The sequence below is a fragment of the Bidens hawaiensis genome, unplaced genomic scaffold (genome assembly GCF_021521415.1).
Source record: "Bidens hawaiensis isolate Kalapana, Puna unplaced genomic scaffold, B.hawaiensis_p1.1 tig00000702_1, whole genome shotgun sequence".
NCBI lineage: Eukaryota > Viridiplantae > Streptophyta > Magnoliopsida > Asterales > Asteraceae > Bidens > Bidens hawaiensis.
This window is the reverse complement of record NW_027491042.1, coordinates 5,076,639-5,095,755: the sequence shown is the minus strand read 5'-3', so window position 1 is coordinate 5,095,755 and position 19,117 is coordinate 5,076,639. Positions and strand designations below refer to the sequence as shown.

The 19,117-nt window shown below is 35.8% G+C and overlaps 1 protein-coding gene and 1 pseudogene across 2 annotated transcripts; one reads left to right on the top strand and one right to left on the bottom strand.

Annotated features, from left to right (window-relative positions):
* Nucleotides 1-10,131: 10,131 nt before the first annotated feature.
* LOC143532287 (ethylene-responsive transcription factor ERF062-like) lies at nucleotides 10,132-13,261 on the top strand. The gene is made up of 2 exons (XM_077027379.1): nucleotides 10,132-10,254; nucleotides 12,010-13,261. Exons 1-2 carry the CDS (start codon nucleotides 10,132-10,134, stop codon nucleotides 12,934-12,936), a joined length of 1,050 nt encoding a protein of 349 aa, XP_076883494.1. The 3' UTR covers nucleotides 12,937-13,261.
* A 454-nt stretch (nucleotides 13,262-13,715) lies between these two features.
* LOC143532689 (high mobility group B protein 10-like) lies at nucleotides 13,716-18,512 on the bottom strand (annotated as a pseudogene). The gene is made up of 6 exons (XR_013135228.1): nucleotides 18,275-18,512; nucleotides 18,104-18,182; nucleotides 16,260-16,422; nucleotides 16,046-16,180; nucleotides 15,035-15,417; nucleotides 13,716-14,550 (listed from the first exon to the last, which is right to left on the bottom strand). The product of XR_013135228.1 is annotated as a high mobility group B protein 10-like (transcript).
* Between the last annotated feature and the right edge of the window lie 605 nt (nucleotides 18,513-19,117).

Here is a 19,117-nt window from a genome sequence, read left to right as displayed (position 1 = left end):
AGATATGGAGGCATTACTTGTACGGTACCAAGTTTACCATTTACACCGACCACAAGAGTCTCCAGCATATCTACGATCAGAAGGAGCTGAACATGCGACAGCGTCGTTGGGTCGAGCTGCTTAAGGATTATGATTGTGCCATCAAGTACCACCCTGGCAAGGCCAATGTAATGGCCGACGCCCTCAGCAGAAAAGAAACAGATAAACCCAGACGAGTGCGAGCATTGCAACTCACGATTCATACCAACTTACCCGATCAGATTCGCGAGGCGCAACTCGAAGCTTTGAAAGATGATAATCTTCCATCGGAACTCATGTGGGGCATGAACAAGCAACTTGAAACCAAATCGGACGGGGTCCGATATTTTGAGAACCGGATTTGGGTTCCACAGTACGGAGAATTGAGAACTCTGGTGATTGACGAAGCACACAAGTCCCGATATTCTATCCACCCTGGCTCAGATAAAACGTACCATGACTTAAAGGCACTTTACTGGTGGCCGAACATGAAAGCCGACATTGCCACCTACGTGAGCAAATGCTTGACTTGTGCCAGAGTCAAAATAGAATATCAAAAACCATCTGGTTTGCTGCAACAACCGGAACTTTCAATGTGGATATGGGAACACATCTCAATGGATTTTATCACGAGTTTACCTAAGACACCGACGGGATGCGATACCATCTGGGTGATCGTTGACCGGTTGACTAAGTCGGCACACTTTTTGGCGATTAAGGAATCGGACAAAATGGAAAGGTTGACTCGTGTCTACATGAAGGAAGTAGTGTCTAGACACGGAGTGCCTGTCTCAATTATTTCTGATCGAGATTCCCGTTTCACTTCGCACTTTTGGAAGTCGCTACAGAATGCCCTAGGCACACGCCTTGATATGAGCACAGCATACCATCCTCAGACGGATGGGCAAAGTGAACGAACTATTCAGACCTTAGAGGACATGTTACGTGCATGCGTGTTGGATTTCGGAAAAAGTTGGGAACCTCACTTACCTTTGGTAGAGTTTTCGTATAATAACAGCTACCACGCAAGTATTAAAGCAGCGCCGTTTGAAGCACTGTATGGACGGAAGTGTCGATCACCTCTCTGCTGGGCAGAGGTGGGTGACAGCCAAATCACTGGTCCAGAACTGGTACTCGAAACTTCGGAAAAGATTGTTCAAAACCGAAACCGCATGGCAGCAGCACGAGATCGCCAAAAGAGTTACGCCGACAAGCGCCGAAAACCTCCCGAATTTCAAGTGAATGACCAAGTGTTACTCAAAGTCTCACCTTGGAAAGGTGTGGTTCGCTTTGGGAAGCGAAACAAACTCAACCCACGATACGTTGGTCCTTACCGGATAACGGAACGCGTTGGTCCGGTGGCGTACCGACTGGACTTACCAGCGGAACTCAGCAGTGTACACAATGTTTTCCACGTATCCAATTTGAAGAAATGCTTATCCAATGAAACCCAAGTAGTCCCTTTGGACGAACTGCAAATTGATGAACAGTTACGCTTCATTGAAGAACCAGTCGAAGTTTTGGATTGGGAAACCAAAACACTCAAGCACAGCAAGATTCCAATCGTTAAGGTTCGTTGGAACTCGAGACGTGGACCAGAGTTCACGTGGGAACGTGAGGATCAAATGATGAAAAAGTATCCTCACCTTTTTGAAGGGCTGACCAAACACCGAAAACCGCGAAACCCGGCAAACCGTCAGTAATCACCGGAGGTATGAATTAAATTTCGGGACGAAATTTCTTTCTACTAGGGGATGATATGACAAACTGAAAATTTTTCTTACTTTTTCAGACACTCATCACGACTTGACTCAAATTTTCGGGACGAAAATTCTTTAACATGGGAATGATGTGACAATCGTCAATTTCAGGTTAACTCTGTTAACTCAACTCCGTCAATTTAAACTTAAAGATCACTGAATCTATAACGCACACCTCATTACATTTAAACTAGGGTTTAAATGACGCTTAACACTTACTACATGTGTAGTCTTTCGGAAATTGCACCGAAACGCAAACGAGTTGACGCAAACAATTGGTGAATAAACGAAAAACGTCAAAACAATAATTATGTGATAATTATGTGTTAGACTTATGTTTTATGTGATAACATGTTATATAACGTTAACTCAATGTACAAACTAAGTTAATGAAGCTAGAAAAGTAACATTTGGTAGTGGAGGGACCTAGATGTAACTTGATTATTATTAATAATATTATAAAACCCTAAACTCTCTTCCCTCTTTCTCTCCCAAACCCGACGGCAGCTCTAAACCCCCCCCCCCCCCCCCCCCCGCTTGCGATCGGCCTCCATATACACACATACTACCATTGTTTGATCTTGTCTTTCACAATTGAAGCATTCTACATCCGTTTCTAGCCATCCTCTACCTTCCTATTGCTTGTATTGGTGTTTTTGAAGGTATAATTATAAACCCTAGGTCCGATTTTCATATGTATATGTGTTCATATGTTTTATCTTGATTGGATGATGTATTGATTGTGATTTGATAACTAGAATTGATGTTATCACATGTTAATTGTTTGTGTCTTTGATTTGAGTTCAAACAAAAACCCTAATCATGTATGTAATGTGTAATTGATGTGCATGGATAGTGGTTATGGAGTCTAGAGTGTTATATGAATGAATTATGGTTCATAGATAGTTAATATGTTGAGTTTGGATGCAAACAGTTTCTGGACAGATTGTGTTATTGATGTTTAATTGACTGTAATGGGGTGTGAATGTAAAAATTGGTTGAGATTATTGATACTACAGTAAACTAGGTTGAGTCTAGTTTCTATAGAATATAAATTTGCAATTTTTGGACGTGTAAAGGTTAACCTTTATGATTTTACAAAAACGTTGTGCAAAGCTGAGTTGTTAGATCTGCTGTTAGGTTGTTTTGTAAATATTATATCTCATGAACTACAAGGCCAAATGGGTTGGTTCCACTTCTGGAAGTTAACTTGTTGAGTTAAGAACCAAACCCAATTGGTCTTGCATTTGTTGGATTTTTCATTTAACAGGAATTTCAAATAACATTCTGTTGCACATGAATTTGACTGTTATGATCTTGCTGTAATGTTTTGATCATTATGAGAAACCTATGTGGAATAAAAATAAAATAAAATATGTTCTAGAAACCTAACACATGCATGCTTTTGTGATGATTTTTGGTAAATTAATTGAGATGCTATGATCGGTGGAATAGTACAATCTTTCAAGTAGAATTTCTGTCTCGGTGAAACTAGCTGCTGAATTTTGTGAAAATGCATGAAACATGATAATTGCTAGTTAATTTTTATGTTATGACCAAATTGCCCCTGTGGGGAATACTTGCTATATAATTGTTATGTTTTGACCAAATTGCCCCTGCGGGGAATACTTGCTAAATAGTTGTCGTGTTTTGACCAAATTGCCATTACGGGGAATAATTGCTAGTTAATTGTTATGTGTGACCAAATTGCCCTTACGGGGAGTAATTGCTAGTGATGTACATTATTAATACATGACACGTAAATAATTGCTCACACATGCAACGTATCACATATGTACTTGTTAAAGTCACACACGATTCACAAACGAAACACGAAATATATTGTGTGCATAGGTATTATGTGCCGAGTCTAGAGACTCGATAATATTTCCGACACTAAGAAAAATCTCTTTGTTGTTTTAGAACGCTAGAGAGAGTTTTTCTGTGACACGCATCCTTTGGTGATTTATTTTGGGAAATACTTCGCAAACAGTGAGTTTCACTTACCCCTTTTAAACTGTTTTAAACGCTTTTCACTTGGGGGAGATAACATACTCCGAAACGCATTTAAGATTTTGTTAGTAAATTATATATCACTTGTAAAGGCTAAGTGGCAAACGAAACATTTGAAGTCCTACACATCGAACCGGTTAATATTTGGAATAGCGAGTCACCGTTGAGTAGTACTACTGGGTTTGACAAACCCCACCCAACGCTAAACTCGACTGGAGGTCGAGCGGGTGTAATTTTGGCTAACACGTACCATGGTCTGGATGACCTGGTGACAAGGCACTTGATAAACAGTCAGCTTCGGTGTCGAACACTTAGTAATACTTGTTGTATAGGCTAGCTACCTATCGATATATAATTGATTTAACACTATCTGGTAACGCAAAACGCTAAACGCAAAACGCTGAACGCAAACGCTAAACGCTTTACTTTATATAAACTTGTGAACTCACCAACCTTGTGTAGACACTTTTAGTATGTTATTCTCAGGTAGCCGAGGCGGGCGCGCGGTATAGGATCATGCATTGCTTGAAAACGCTTTTGTTATGCAAACTAATTTAAAACTGTTATCATTGGGTTTAAGTCGTCCTGCGTGACGCAACATTTTGTTTTATGGTTTTTACGCTTCCGCATTTAAATACTCGTAAACGTTTTCATGGTTTTGAAACTTTGTTTTATGGTTTGATTATAGCTAATGAATCCGATCCTGTTAGTTCACACCCTCTGACGGTAAAACTCCGTTAGTGGAATTTGAGGGTGTGACATTTTTCGCCCTCTCATTTGTTCCATTAAAGGGCTCTTTGGTCATCTTTCCCAATAAACAAGATTCACATTCATCAAATGAATCAACATTTGATTTCAAAAGACCATTCTTTCGAAGTGTATGAATACGATTCTTGTTTATGTGACCAAGACGACAATGTCAAAGAAAAGTATTACTCAAATTCATTTTGAGTCTTTAGGTGTTAGCTTGGTACAACGAGTTATCAATGTATGAGTCATCATGAATTAATTCATAAATGCCATTAAACGGCATCGCTTTAAAATAAAAGACATTATCCATGAAAACATAAATACCATTATCAACAAACTTAAAGTCATAACCAGATTGTCTTAATACAGAAATAGAGATAATATTCTTAGTCAAAATAGGGGAATATAAAATGTTTTTCAAAATAATTTCCAAATCATTTGGAAGTTTTAAAACATAATCTCCTCTGGCTTGGACGTCAACCTTTGCTCCATTGCCCATGAAAAAACTTATATCTCCTTTCTTCACTTCATTTCTTCTTTTGAACCCCTGCAATGAATTGCATATATGAGTTCCACATCCGGTATCCAATACCCATGTGTTAGAAGAAATAATATTAAGATCAATGTGAATCATGAAAGTTGTACCTGAGGTTTGCCCCGCATCCCTCTTAGCTTTCAACTCCTTGAGATAGGTCGGACAGTATCTCATCCAATAACCTATCTCACCACAACCAAAGCACGGATCCTCAGCGCTAACCTTTAGCTTATTTGGTTTTGGTTCCGCCTTTGCCTTTCCCTTGAACCCCTTCTTGACTTTCCCCTTGCCAACGGCAACCCTTGCCTTTGGTTCCGGGTGATGCCTTTTCTTTGAGCCACCCTCATTGATCGCAAGAACGGGTAAAACCTTTTTACCCATGCCGGCTTCGGCTGTCTTAAGCATTGCGTGAAGCTCACCAATGCTTTTGTCCCATCCGTTCATATTGAAGTTCATGACGAATGTCTCAAACCTTTTAGTTAAGCCATTTAGGATCAAATCCGTGGCTAACTCTTTTGAGACGGGACAGTTAAGCCGTTCAAACCGATCAATGTGGCTCTTCATCTTAAGTACATAAGATGAAACAGATTGGGTTTCTTCCATATGACATGCATGAAGCGCTCGAACCGTTTCGAATCGCTCAACCCGAGCTTGAGTAAGGAACATTTCCTTAAGCTGGGTAATCATGTCATACGCCCCATGATTCTCGAAATCCTTTTGGATCTCGGGAATCATTGTTCCCAACATGAGGCAAGAAACTTGCACCGAATCCTCGTTGTATTTCAGCCAATCCGCATAGGCATCCAAGTTGTTGACATCGGGTTCATCGGGAATAGGATCGTCTAAAATATAAGACTTCTTTTCTTGCTTGAGAACAATTCTCAAGTTTCGATACCAATCCATGAAGTTGTTAAAGTTTAGACGATCCTTATCCAGAATGGATCTTAGTGATAGATTATGCACGTGTGGGATAATTGCGTTCGGTGCGTTGTTTGCGGCCATCTAAAAGAATTTTAACAAAGTTCAAATTAGTATTTTCGATATTAATAAAATTTTAATCTTTAATACCCTTTAATGTCTCCAAGACAATTATTGATTAAAATCTAGAACCCAACGTTTCATTCAAATAGTAGTTAGGTGACCTTTATCCTACTATTCGAATTAACAAGGTAGTCAACGTTTGACAATTGCAACCCTTTGCAACTTCTAGTTTTATGGGATCGGTTAAACATCATATGTTTAGTTGGTATGTTAAATCCCATCAACACTTTTGAACGCCATGTTAAGGTGATCCTATAGTCATGGTTTCAAATCAAGTCGTCCTACTTATACACACGTGTGAGTTTACTCATACAAGTGGTTAGGTGATCCTAATGCCAAAAGTACTTGTAAAATCACCTTAAGATCACAAGTTTTCTTAAAAGTGCTTAGGTGATCCTAACCCACTATCAAGTCTACAAGTGACTAAGTGTCGTATAAAAGGATGGTGTTTAACTTGTTTTTAAAAGGGATTTTAGTTTTCTAAATTCTAGATTGGAAAACTATTTATTGTACCTTTCATTTGCATGCATTCAAATGTATGGTACTTAGTTGAAAAACTCATTTTCAAAATTCTTTTTAATAAAACCCATTTTATTATGAAATCATTAGCTATTAATAAAACTAATTTTTATTACCTAACGATTTCTAAGGAACCAATTTTATGCTAGTTGATTTTAAGTTGTTAAGCAAACCATATTGCAAATAATAAGTAAATCAACCATGCAAGCATAAAATATACACAACCACAAGTTCATAACCATAGCCTCCTAATGTTGACCACACTTGTTGACCGAAGACAAGTGTGTCAAAAAGTCTCTCCTAAGGGACCCAAAAGAATATGCACTTGTGTCGGTGAACTCCCACTTGATTCCGCATCCATATGCTCCAAGTGTTTACTCCCGGTGTTGTGGTCTTCATCATTTTATTTGGGCTTCCATCCATGCATCTTCTTTTACAAAATATATCCTAATACATTTTTCTAGTAAAAGAAATACATCTAATCTACTTATTATTACAAGCCATATGAATGAATAAATAGATTACAAACCCAAATAAATATTACGACCAAATCGAATGAACAAACAACCAACACAATCATTCAACCAAACACAAGGCCATGGCTAGGTTATGAACATCTATTACACATCCAAATATGCAATAATACAAGACCAAAATGGTTCCCCTTTTTGCCTCAAAACTTTCGGCCAAGCTTAAGCAAACCGAAAGTTTCGGGTTTTGTCCAAACAAACTAAACAATCATCCAAATGACTTGGTTTTTCAAGATTACCACATGCATGTAAAGTATAACCTTGAAAAACCATGGGGTAACCAAAACCCCTAAAATTTTCGGCCAAATGGTGAAACCCACCATAAAACCGAAAAATTTTGGGTCTAATGAAGCATGCATTCGTATAAGCGGCTCTTGATGCCATTGTTGGGTTTTAACAAGATTATCAAAGTGATAAAATCCTTATTTTACCAAAAACGCAGCGGATATAAGTTTTAAATCTTGTTAGTTTTAGTGTATAGAACCAATTCAATACATGCAAAACCCAAACACGGATCCAAATACGAATTACACACTATCAAACACATGCATGTTACTATAAGTTCATGCATGTTAAACTACCTTTCAAGTAACCAAAGAAGTGTGAAAAGGATGATGATTGAAAGGCAAGAACTTGAATATGGAAGCTCCTCAAGCTAGTATACCCCAAGCTCCAACAAAACACCACTTCTAGCTAGGATTTGAACACTTGATAACTCTTTCTTCCTTGCCTTTCTTCCTTGGCCGAAAATCCAAGAGGAAAAGAGAAGAGAGAAACCTTTGTTACTTGTGTATAATTAATTATGTGTTATGAAAGAAGGAAAGAGAAAGACTTGGTTTTATTCAAAAGCATCTTTCTCTCCACCAATGATATCCATTGCATGTCTCCACTACCTCAACTTTAATAATAAAATAATATCAAGTGTAAGAGATTCCTTTACATTATTAATATTATTAATTTTGTTTTATAACATAAATATATATCCACATATATATTTATAAGATATAACAAAACTTATTACATGTTGGGTGACATGCTTAGTAACCATTATTCACATATTGTTATTTAACCAACTTAATTAACAACATGTAATGTTCTCTCATAAAACATAAATCATTCATATGATTTGTTTATTACACAAGTACATTTTTATTTAGAAACCCTTTTCCAAATAACTCAAGTGTCAATATTCATTTACTTATGATCATATCATACATAAACAAATACTCTCGGTGTTTGTCTAGCTTGTTATTGGATATGACCCGACTTGGATCAATACGTACTAGCCACATCAACTCTAATATGTGTCTTGGGCAGATCAATTCCAACAACTCTAACTTCATTTCGTTGTCCCAAAAGATGGCCATGACCGGTGTCAAACCAACACAAAACAAACTTTCTATATGACTTGCCTGGTCAAGTTATTCTACAAATGGTAACAAAAATGAGAAGTGTGAGAAGCCATAAATAATTGACATGTGTCAAGTGGGGACCAAAAGAAAATGGTATAGAGGTAATTGTACACATTTTTTCTCCCCAAATGCAAGGCACATGTTAATACCCCCATCATTTTAGAATGTTTATAACTTTTTAGTATGATATTTAAAAAAAATCATCATAATAACAAGCGTTTTTTTATCTTTAATATGAGTATGATTTTTGTTATATAAAATTTAAAACAAAAACCACGTCATTGTGTCTTTTCTCGCATACCATTGTGTCTTTTTTCGTCATTGTGTCGTTTCGCACACCATTGTGTCTTTTCGCTTATCATTGTGTCTCTTTTCGTCATTGTGTCTTTTCGCACACCATTGTGTCTTTTCGTTTATCATTGTGTCTTTTTTCGTCAGTGTGTCTTTCAACTCCTCATTATGTTTTTTTAAATACTAATAACACCGTTGTGTAATAAAAATATGTAAAAATAAGGATAAAATAACAACAAATTATCTAATACATACAACACAATGATTAATACATGTTACACAATAACTTGAAACGTAAAACACAATGGTAAATACGTATAACACAATGACCTAAAACGTAAGACGTAATGGTGAATACGTATTACACAATGACCTAAAACGTAAGACACAATGGTGAATATATATATATATATATATATAACACAATGACTTGAAACGTAAAACACAATGGAAAAAACATATTACATAATGACTTGAACGTAATATACAATGAACGCAATACTATTTTTCTCAAATTAAATGAATTTGTCATATGTCAATCCGAATAAAAGACAATGAACGTATTACACGATGACTAAAAGTTAATGACGAATAAAACGATACAATGAAGTAATCTTTGTTTTAATTTTTATCTTCAAAAAGAGTACTAATTGAAAAATATAATGATCAAAATCTATAGTATAATTCATATGAAAACTCAACTGAAAGACACAATGAACAACAAAAAATCACAATTTGAAAAACCCATTAATTTTTTTTTATTTTTATATAACAATATGATACTCATATTAAAGATAAAAACACGCTTATTGTTATAGTGAATTTTTTTAAAAAAAATAATGTCGTATGAAAAAGTTATGGACATTTTAAAATGATGAAAGAATTGACATGTGTCTTACATTTGGAGAGAGAAAGTCAACAAATGTTGGTTATTACCTTCATGTCATTTCTATCAATTTTTATTTATTAAATTAATCTTAACCATTCTAATCTAACATCAATGGACTGGATTCCTTCTTACCCTTCTTATTTTTTGTTGTCCTTTGTATTTTAAATTTACCTTTTATATTATTATATATATTTTTTTTTCCAGAATGGCTAACACATTCTTTCCAATCTTATTTCTAACTCTATATATAAAAACTAAAAAGGGACGTTGATTGACACAGCTTGACGCTACTAAATCGAAAACTGTTTGGTGTCTCTATTCATATAATAAAGATAGGAATTATATAAAGGGGAAAAAGAAACCTTGAGTAAGCATGGCCTCATGTCTCTCCGTCGTATTTGATCCATGGAAAGAAAATGTCCTTTTATGTAGGGGTGAGCACGGTTCGGTTCGGTTCGGTTATTGGGTGAAACCCAAACCTAAACCTAAGCTATCGGTTATTTTATAATACCAACCAATCGGTTTTCGGTTATTCGATTATTCGGTTATTCAGTTTTCGGTTATTTTCGGTTTCGGTTTAGGTTATTTTCAGTTTTTTTTATTGTGAGTAGACATTACAAAAAAAACAAAGAATTCAAAAAAAAAAAATAGAGTACCTCATACATATTGAATTCAAAATACAAAAATAGACACGTGTTATGTGGAACCAAACAAATACAAAGTTGTTTAAGTAGTAGAGTTTAAAATTCAACAACGTTCTTAATAAAAAAAACTAAAGGTTTCCCGAATCTTTATTCATTGTCTTATTCGTCTTCAAAGTTTAGACCCAGTCTTGATCATCTTCATCACCATCAATGGTAGATTATTTTGGTGTTATGTTTCTGGTCATTACATCTTAAAAAAAAACAAGTAGAAAACATAGGTTAGATTAATCGGTTCGGTTTTTTCGGTTTTATTAAAATGGATAACCTAACCTAAACCCAAAAATCGGTTTTTCGAAAAACTAAAAATTTAACCGCCGGTTAATACTTCGGTTCGGTTTTTTTCAGTTCGGTTTTTTCGGTTATTCGGTTTCAGTTCGGTTAATTCGGTTTTATGCTCACCCCTACTTTTACGTGTGTATGTATATACAGAATTTGATAGCATTCCAATTTCCACCACACAATCAATATATGACTATATATCACCTCCTCTATAACATACTAGCTATGTGTCTCTTCACTTGGAGGGCCTAAACCTAATCATGTTTGGTTTTTTTTTTCTACTATTAAATATACAACTTTTTTTTATTGTTTCTTGTGTTCACATTTTAATAGATAGCCATCTAATACATAATAACTAATTTTAATTAATTGTCCAGAAAAACAACATACACACTTATATGATCGCATCTATTGTGTTTCAAATGTGATACGTCAGACGATATTTTAACATTTTCCCTCGCGCTGTATGTTATTATCTTCTTTACAATTGGAACAAATGCTTATGTGATAATCACAGTTCTTTAAAATTGGTTTTATACTGAACATACCATTTTAAATTTTTAATAATAACTAGATCTAGAGAGAGAAAATACAGAAAAAAATATATAAAATTAAAAATAAAAAAAAAATGAAAAAAACAGCAATGACTTGCTCATACTTTATGTTTTCTTTCTAAAAGTAGCATAAGATAAGGTTGGAATACAGTGTTGGCATGTTATTTGTTGCTTGTAACCATGTGCCAATCATGAGATGGTCCTTCCTCTTTGATGCCAAAACACAGCCACCAGCCAGTTTACTACACCTGCAGCCTCCAATATCTTATATTATCTCTAAACTTGTTTATCATATTCTTAATCTACACAAACACAAGCAATTACCAACCTTAATCATTATCACAAAAGCAAAAGACACAAAAGGACATCAAACATCACATGATCACTACTATTGAGCCTCTGGTTTCACCAGCAGGATAGAATATTAAAACTACCGCGGGTGACCTGTTAACATCTAACTGGTCAACACAAGAATATTTCTGAATGGTGGGCACGAACGCATGAGACTGTTTAAGGGGGGGTTAGCCTTAAATGTTGATCACACTTTAGTTTTTAACTCTAGATCTGACTTTGAGTTTTTAATAAAGAAAATAATAAATAATAATGTAAGGTTCCATTGACATTTGGTAGTTTGTGGGTTCACATATATATAAAGTCATACATAGTACTACTACCTTCAAATTCCTATATCATTACAAACCTTTCTTTCTTTAGTGTCTTTCTAATAATAATTCACCAACGGAGAAAGAATTACTCTTTTCTTATATTCAAGAAACCGCGAAATTAGCAACCCAAAGTGTGGGCGGTTGGAACGGTCTTAACGACGTCGTTTGTCATACCAGAGATGGTGGCGGTTCAAGATTTTCATCATTATCATCATCTTCGTCGTCGTCGTCGTCGTCACCATCCGTGAACGGTTTGCCTTATTTTCTTGACAGTCACACACAACACGGTCAGCTTTCACAACCCACTGAGCCAAAGTCAGAGTCTTCTTTATTGACTCTGCTTTTGACAGAACCCAAGGGTGCAACCCGTATGCAGCCAGTCGCACCCTTGGGTTCTGACATTTGGCTGATAACTATAAAGTCTCAGCCAATGAAGTATACCGGGAGACGAATTGTGGATACTTCCCTTAGAAAGACTTCAGTTTGTTCGCCCGCGAAGCTTTTTAGAGGGGTAAGACAGAGACATTGGGGAAAATGGGTAGCGGAAATACGGTTACCAAGAAACAGGACAAGGGTTTGGCTGGGGACGTTTGAAACCGCAGAAGAAGCGGCTTTTGCATATGATACAGCTGCCTATTTGTTAAGGGGTGATTATGCACAGTTAAATTTCCCAAATTTGAAGAGCCAGTTGAAGGCTAACTCAGTAAATGGACAGACTGCAGCTCTTCTAGAAGCAAAGTTGCAAGCTTTATCATCCAATAAGAAGGGTGATGATCTATCACATTCACCACCAATCAAAGAAACCGGTTTAATAACCGAAACACGAACTGGTCATGAATTAGAAAATGATAACATGGGGAAAAACAAGAAACCGATAGGAGGGGAATCGGATGGCGTCGAGGGTGTTCAGTTGAGCCGGATGCCTTCATTGGACATGGATATGATCTGGGATGCAATTCTTGTTGCTGATTCATAACTAGATATGCGTATTCTCATAGTTTGTATTTTTTTTTTTCTTAATTTTATTTGAAGGTACATCATTAGTGTTCATCTTCTTTTCCAAGATTGTTGCATTTGCATTTTTGCTTTCTTTTTTTAATTGTTCTTTTTGTTTTTTTAATCTTGATTCCAAGTTTAGGTGTTGGTAGTTCTTTTAAGTGTTTGATGGAGACCATTAGTATTAAAATGGTTTGACTTTTTGTTGAATTAAAATATGGGGTTCTTAATTGTGGAAGTCACTTTCAGTTTTTAGGGGTTTCTCTAAGGACCCTCAACTTTAAGCATCATCTTGAGCAGGCATTTGGTCCCACAATTAAAGTGGGCAACAATCTTGAAATATAATTTTGAACATATATTGACCTATGAGTTGTAACTTCCAAGTTCCAATAACTATATTTTAACCATATTTTAAGTGTCATGTATCATATTGGCATCACACAAAATTGTGCTAACTCAAATACGGCATGTTTAACCCATTTTTCTAAACGAGTCAAATAGGTTGATAGGTTTTAAATGTGTTGCAATCAAGTTAACGTGTTAAAACATGTTAGCCTATTGTAATAAATCGGTTAAACGAGTTGACCTATTCAATTAAACAGGATGACAGATTGACTTGTTTACTTAAATAAGCTAAACATGTCAACCCAAGCACGACTCATTTAATTAAACAGGTTAATCAGGTCAACCTAAACACGACCTGTTATCAAATGGGTTAGATGTGACAACCGAAAATCTCATTATTTTCTTGTCATGTCACAAATTGCCACCCCTAGTGTTAATGGTTAGATCTGAATCAGATCGGATATGAACCCGACCCGACTACACGGATCATGATCTGACCCATGAACCAACAAATCTAGATAGATGGAGCTAAAGAAAGAAAACACTCAAATAATCGAACTAAATTCATAGCATTGATTTTGTTTTTTGTTCAAGTTTGAGAACCAACAGAAACATAAAAGCATATTAAAATTCTATCAAAAACTGTTCTGGAAAAAAGCTACATATTATAAAAATCTTGAACTACTATTTCTGTGTGAAAAAAAATTCAATCTTTATGATCAAGAAATGATATTTCACCTCGGATTCTCCAAATCTGTGTACCCAATGGCCCATTTTCATCCAATTCTTCCAAACCTTGATCTTTGTTGTCGGCTGATATCGTCTTGTATACATCATTAACATCAAGAATAATCAGTTCATCATTAGTACTCTTGTCATCTTGCTTTGATTCATATTCTTGGATACATGCCAATAACTAATGGTTCATTCCCTTCAACTGACATTGACTTTGGTTGACCAGATTCATCACCACATGTTCATTATCAACATTGAATGATTCTTTATGGTCTATTCCAAGATTTGCTTCCTTACCTGTAGTTTCCGCTTCACCTTCAAAGCTGCTATCATTATCATCATCATCATCTTCATCACGATACTCAGAATTCGGGGCATTTTCATGAATTTTATGAGAAACTCCACTATAGTGTTCCATATTTGTGTCCATCATAAAATACTTTTTATTCTCTCTATAATTCTCCATTTCTCTTCTGTATCTTTCCTTGTCTTTAACCGCCTTTTCCTGGTATACCTAAATCAAGAACCATTCATCCGCACGTTTAGTTTTAACAGGTCGCTTCGGTTTATATTTTCTCTCTAGTGGATCAAAGTTCAAACGCGTAAAACAGAAAAACAGCTAAACAGAAAACGGGTCAAATGTCGCACAAAGTGTATTTTTAATGCATAAAGTCTCCAATATTTTGTTTAAAATCAGACACCAAATGATAGGTGTGTGCATAAAACCGAAAAAACTGGAAAAAAAAAAATGACTTTTTTGAAAAACCGAATTTTCGGTTTTGCATGTAATTAGACCAAATTGTATTTATGGGTTTCGGTTTCGGTTTTGAATGTACTGAAATAGATCAACCCAATCCAGAAATACCCGTTAAAAGTTTGGGTCAACCCAACTCATTTGGCCCACCAAAAAGGGCCCGTTTTAAAAAAAAAAGTTTGGGTCAACCCAGCCTACCCATTTTGGTCTGCACTAAAAAACACCCTTTACCAACACTACTCACCGCCTTTTCAGACTCAGTTAACTTGTTCCACTCTTCACCAATCATCCTGCTGATGGCTCGATCTTTACCTGTGTGAAGTAATCTGAGTCGGGCATGATGTTCAGAAAAAAAGAAATTATAACCGCTTCGATTAGGTTTCGGTTGAGCCGGGTCCCTCTTTCTAATCTCCGATTTCTTCCTTCGTCTACGCCTACACCTAACCGTGGTTAAACCTTGAGCTGCATCCATGCTTACTGGAATGTCATACAACGGCGTCTGTGCGGTTTGATAAAGTACACCTTGTAACTGCTCTTCACCTATTCTAACAGTACAAAGATAACCACTTTCAAATTTTCCATCGAGTACACCAGTCACTGGTAAACCTATTGGTGATTCTGATGAGCCTGCATTGTTAGATTCAACTGATTTTAATCATTTTAAATATTAAACTTATAAGAAAATGATACAAATAAAGGAAAAGAAAGTGATTTAAGGTGCTAGAAATTATGGGCCAAACCGAGTACCATACATATGCATAATTGCATAACCCAAAAGTGAAAAAGAAATAAATAATAATAACAATGATAAAGGTGAACAGTTTTTCAAGTTCCAAAGCGTGAATCAAAGGGTGTAAACGAGCCGAAAGCTTGGCTAGTGAGTAATTTTTCAAGTTCGGGCTCAGTTCGGGTGTTAAGGGTTGAGACTAAATCTAGTTAAAAAGGCATGATGTTTTTAATTTTATGGAAAAAAAGTTCGGAGTGTTTTATTTTTATCAAAATTATATAGATAATAATTATCTTTATAAAAATATAGTTAATATATCAAATAAAGATTATATAAATAATAGGCTCGCGAGCCAGCTCGATAAAGCTCGGGCTCGTTTATTAAAAAGCTTATTTTAAGGCTTGAGCTAAGGATCAAGCTCGTTTAAGCTCTCCTTGATACGAAGCACAATTCGAAAACAAACATAAATGTTAACAGCTTACAATAAAAACTAAAAGAATATAATAATGTATTAAAAATTATTGTGACCTTTAGGCAATGACTGTTCTTCTGTAATAACCCTCTGCCTCTTAACCGATGTTTCTTGAATTTCAGTTGACTGAACGCCAAGTTCATTCATTCCAGATGTTGAAGCAAGTGTGGTTTTCGTACTCTGCCAAGTATCTACACAAATAAATAATTAAAAACCATATTTTACATCGTGACGATAAATTAATGCAACAATTAATAGGTGTGCACACACCAGTAGGAACAGGAGTCCATGCTTTAGCCTTAAAATAATAAACTTGTTCAAAGTGATAAATAAGTGACATATAATACTTTCGCAAGACAAAAGACGAGTTTGTAGCCGATGGTGGAAAAGTGAAGCAATTGGAAACTTCTCTCCATTTCTTCTCTTCAATAACCTGAATTGTTATTTGAAAAGGATTAAAAAAAACATGTAACTAAAACCAATTACAAAATCCATATCAAAAGACTCCCAAGAAACAACATGGCATAAACCTGAATATCGTTTCAGACACATGAACCAAAGCACAAAACAAAGTATGGGGCTTACATGCAATGGCGGATCTTAAACATAATTTCAGTAGTAGCATAATAATTTTTAACCACATATTAAGAATATTTCTTTCACCCGTTTCACGAGTACGGGAGCCCGCTTTCGCGTTCCACACGTACCGGACCTGATTTCGCATTAAGAGTATACCGGCTCCCGGGTTACCAGTTTTGCATGTACCGGCGCCCGGTAACCTATTTTGCCCGTACATGCACTAGATAAGCATTTCGCACGTCCCGGTCCCGCTTTCGCGTTATGCGCGTACCGGCGCCAGGTTACCTGTTTGGCGCGTATCTACGCCTGGTTACCCGTTTCACTCGGAGTTTTAATTAAATGGTCGGCTTTTAATCATTTTGGGCTTGTGATATAACTTTAAAAGGTGAAGTTTTGGGTTTTAAAGATTTTTGTGGGGTAGCATAATATAATTTAAGAGGTAACCTAAAACATAAAACGTTAAAAAATAAATAAATAAATTAACTTAGCTGGAGAAGTTGAGGGGTAGCGGGTACTACCCCTCACATTGATGTAAGTCTGCCCCTGCTTACATGACCTGGTTAACGTGAAATTTTATTTGATTTTTTACATATTGATACTCTAAAATTACACGTTTGGCTAACTGTATTCATGGGTTCGACCGAACGTGTTTAAAAATGAATCACTCAACCAGTCTAATTTAGGACACAAAACCAAAAATTTATAAAAAATAAAGGGTTAAATAGGTCAACCCACTATCACTCTATCGACCCGTTTAGCTAAATGAGTTTGTGGGTTCAACCCAACCGTTTTTAAGCATAAAGCGCCAAATCAGTCTAAGTTATGAGTTATGACGCAAAACAAAAAATTATAAAAATGAAGGGTTAAACGGGTCTATCCACTAACCCTCTATCGACCCATTTAGCTAAATTTGTTTGTGGGTTCAACCAAACATGTTTAAGCATAAATCACTCAATCAGTCTAACTTATGACACAAAACATAAAAAATATAAAAATAAAGGGCTAAACGAGTCAACCCACTAACCCTCTATCGACCCATTTAGCTAAACGTGTTCGTGGGTTCAACCCGCACGTTCTTAAGCATAAAGCGCCAAATTAGTCTAAGTTATGACACAAAACAAAACTTTTTTTTATAAAAATGAAGGTTTAAACGGGTCAATCCACTAACCCTGTACCGACCCATTTAGCTAAATTTGTTTGTGGGTTCGACCAAACCTGTTTAAGCATAAATCACCCAATCAGTCTAACTTATGACACAAAACATAAAATTATAAAAAATAAAGGGCTAAACGAGTCAACCCACGAACCCTCTATCAAGTATCAACCGAAAGTTTTTAGCAGAACGCACCCAATCAGTCTAAGTTAGGACACAAAACAAAAAAAAAATTAGCTTTTTTGTAAACATAAAGGGTTAATGGGCCAACCCACTAACCCATCATCAACCTGTACACGGCACGTTTAGCTAAATGTGTTTGTGGGTTCGACCCAAACCCGAGAATATTAAGTTAGTTTGGTATCATGTGTCAGAATCGTACACTTTTGATGCCTCCACGGGAAGTAACTTCCACAAACATGCGATGCAATTCTAGATCCTTGCCACCAACAATGGGAATCCTACAAATAAAAACATATAAAACAATATCAATAACCTCAAGAAACTAATAATCAAATGCACAAAAGCATGAAACTTGATGGCAAAAGATTACTTGAATTTGGTCCTCATTGCAGCATGAAACTTTCCAAGAACATCCAAGAATAATATGGGACTCGCAATGACATCTTCATATTGAGCAATAGGTGGTGGATATAAGTAACACTGCATAGATTTCTCACTAACTGAAACCGAGTTTTTGTTTTCTGTAGAAGATGATGCTGCTGCCATTGTCATTTACATTTCCATCTTACCGCCTTATCACCGCCAATTCCGACAGCTGGCCCGCCCTGATCCTCACTGGACACACATAAAGACTCGTTAGAACTGGAATCAAACAAGTTCAAAACATAAAGATGGCAACTTTATTGTAAATAAAAAACATACATGTGCAGAAAATAACAAAAACTCAAAATGAAGCTCAAATTACATACAAGACTGTCCTAAACTCATACCAGCTTTCATCATAGCCATTGATTTCTTTCGATTCAGAACTACAAAACTGCCCTAATCTCAATCACAGAGCTGGATTTGCAGGTTTCTATTTATTCACATTACAAACACATTTTTATTAATCAAAATAAGCAAATATTCATAAAAAACTGAAAAAGATTGTATTTTTATATAAATCAATACAAGATAGACTGGATGTGATTAAGAACAACTAAAAGATTGAGAAAAATGGATTGAAGATTGGATTTTTATCAAGAACAAGAGACATTAAAATGCATATTGATTTAAAATATAAAGAAGAAAACCCAAAAGGCAAAAAAAAAAAAAAAAAAAAGACAATCGAAGACGAAGAATCAATCAATGGAAAAAAACAAAAAGCAAAAAGAAGCCTACTTTTGTTCAGAAAGATTACACATTTGCTCAAGAACAGTGATGGGGTTTTAAA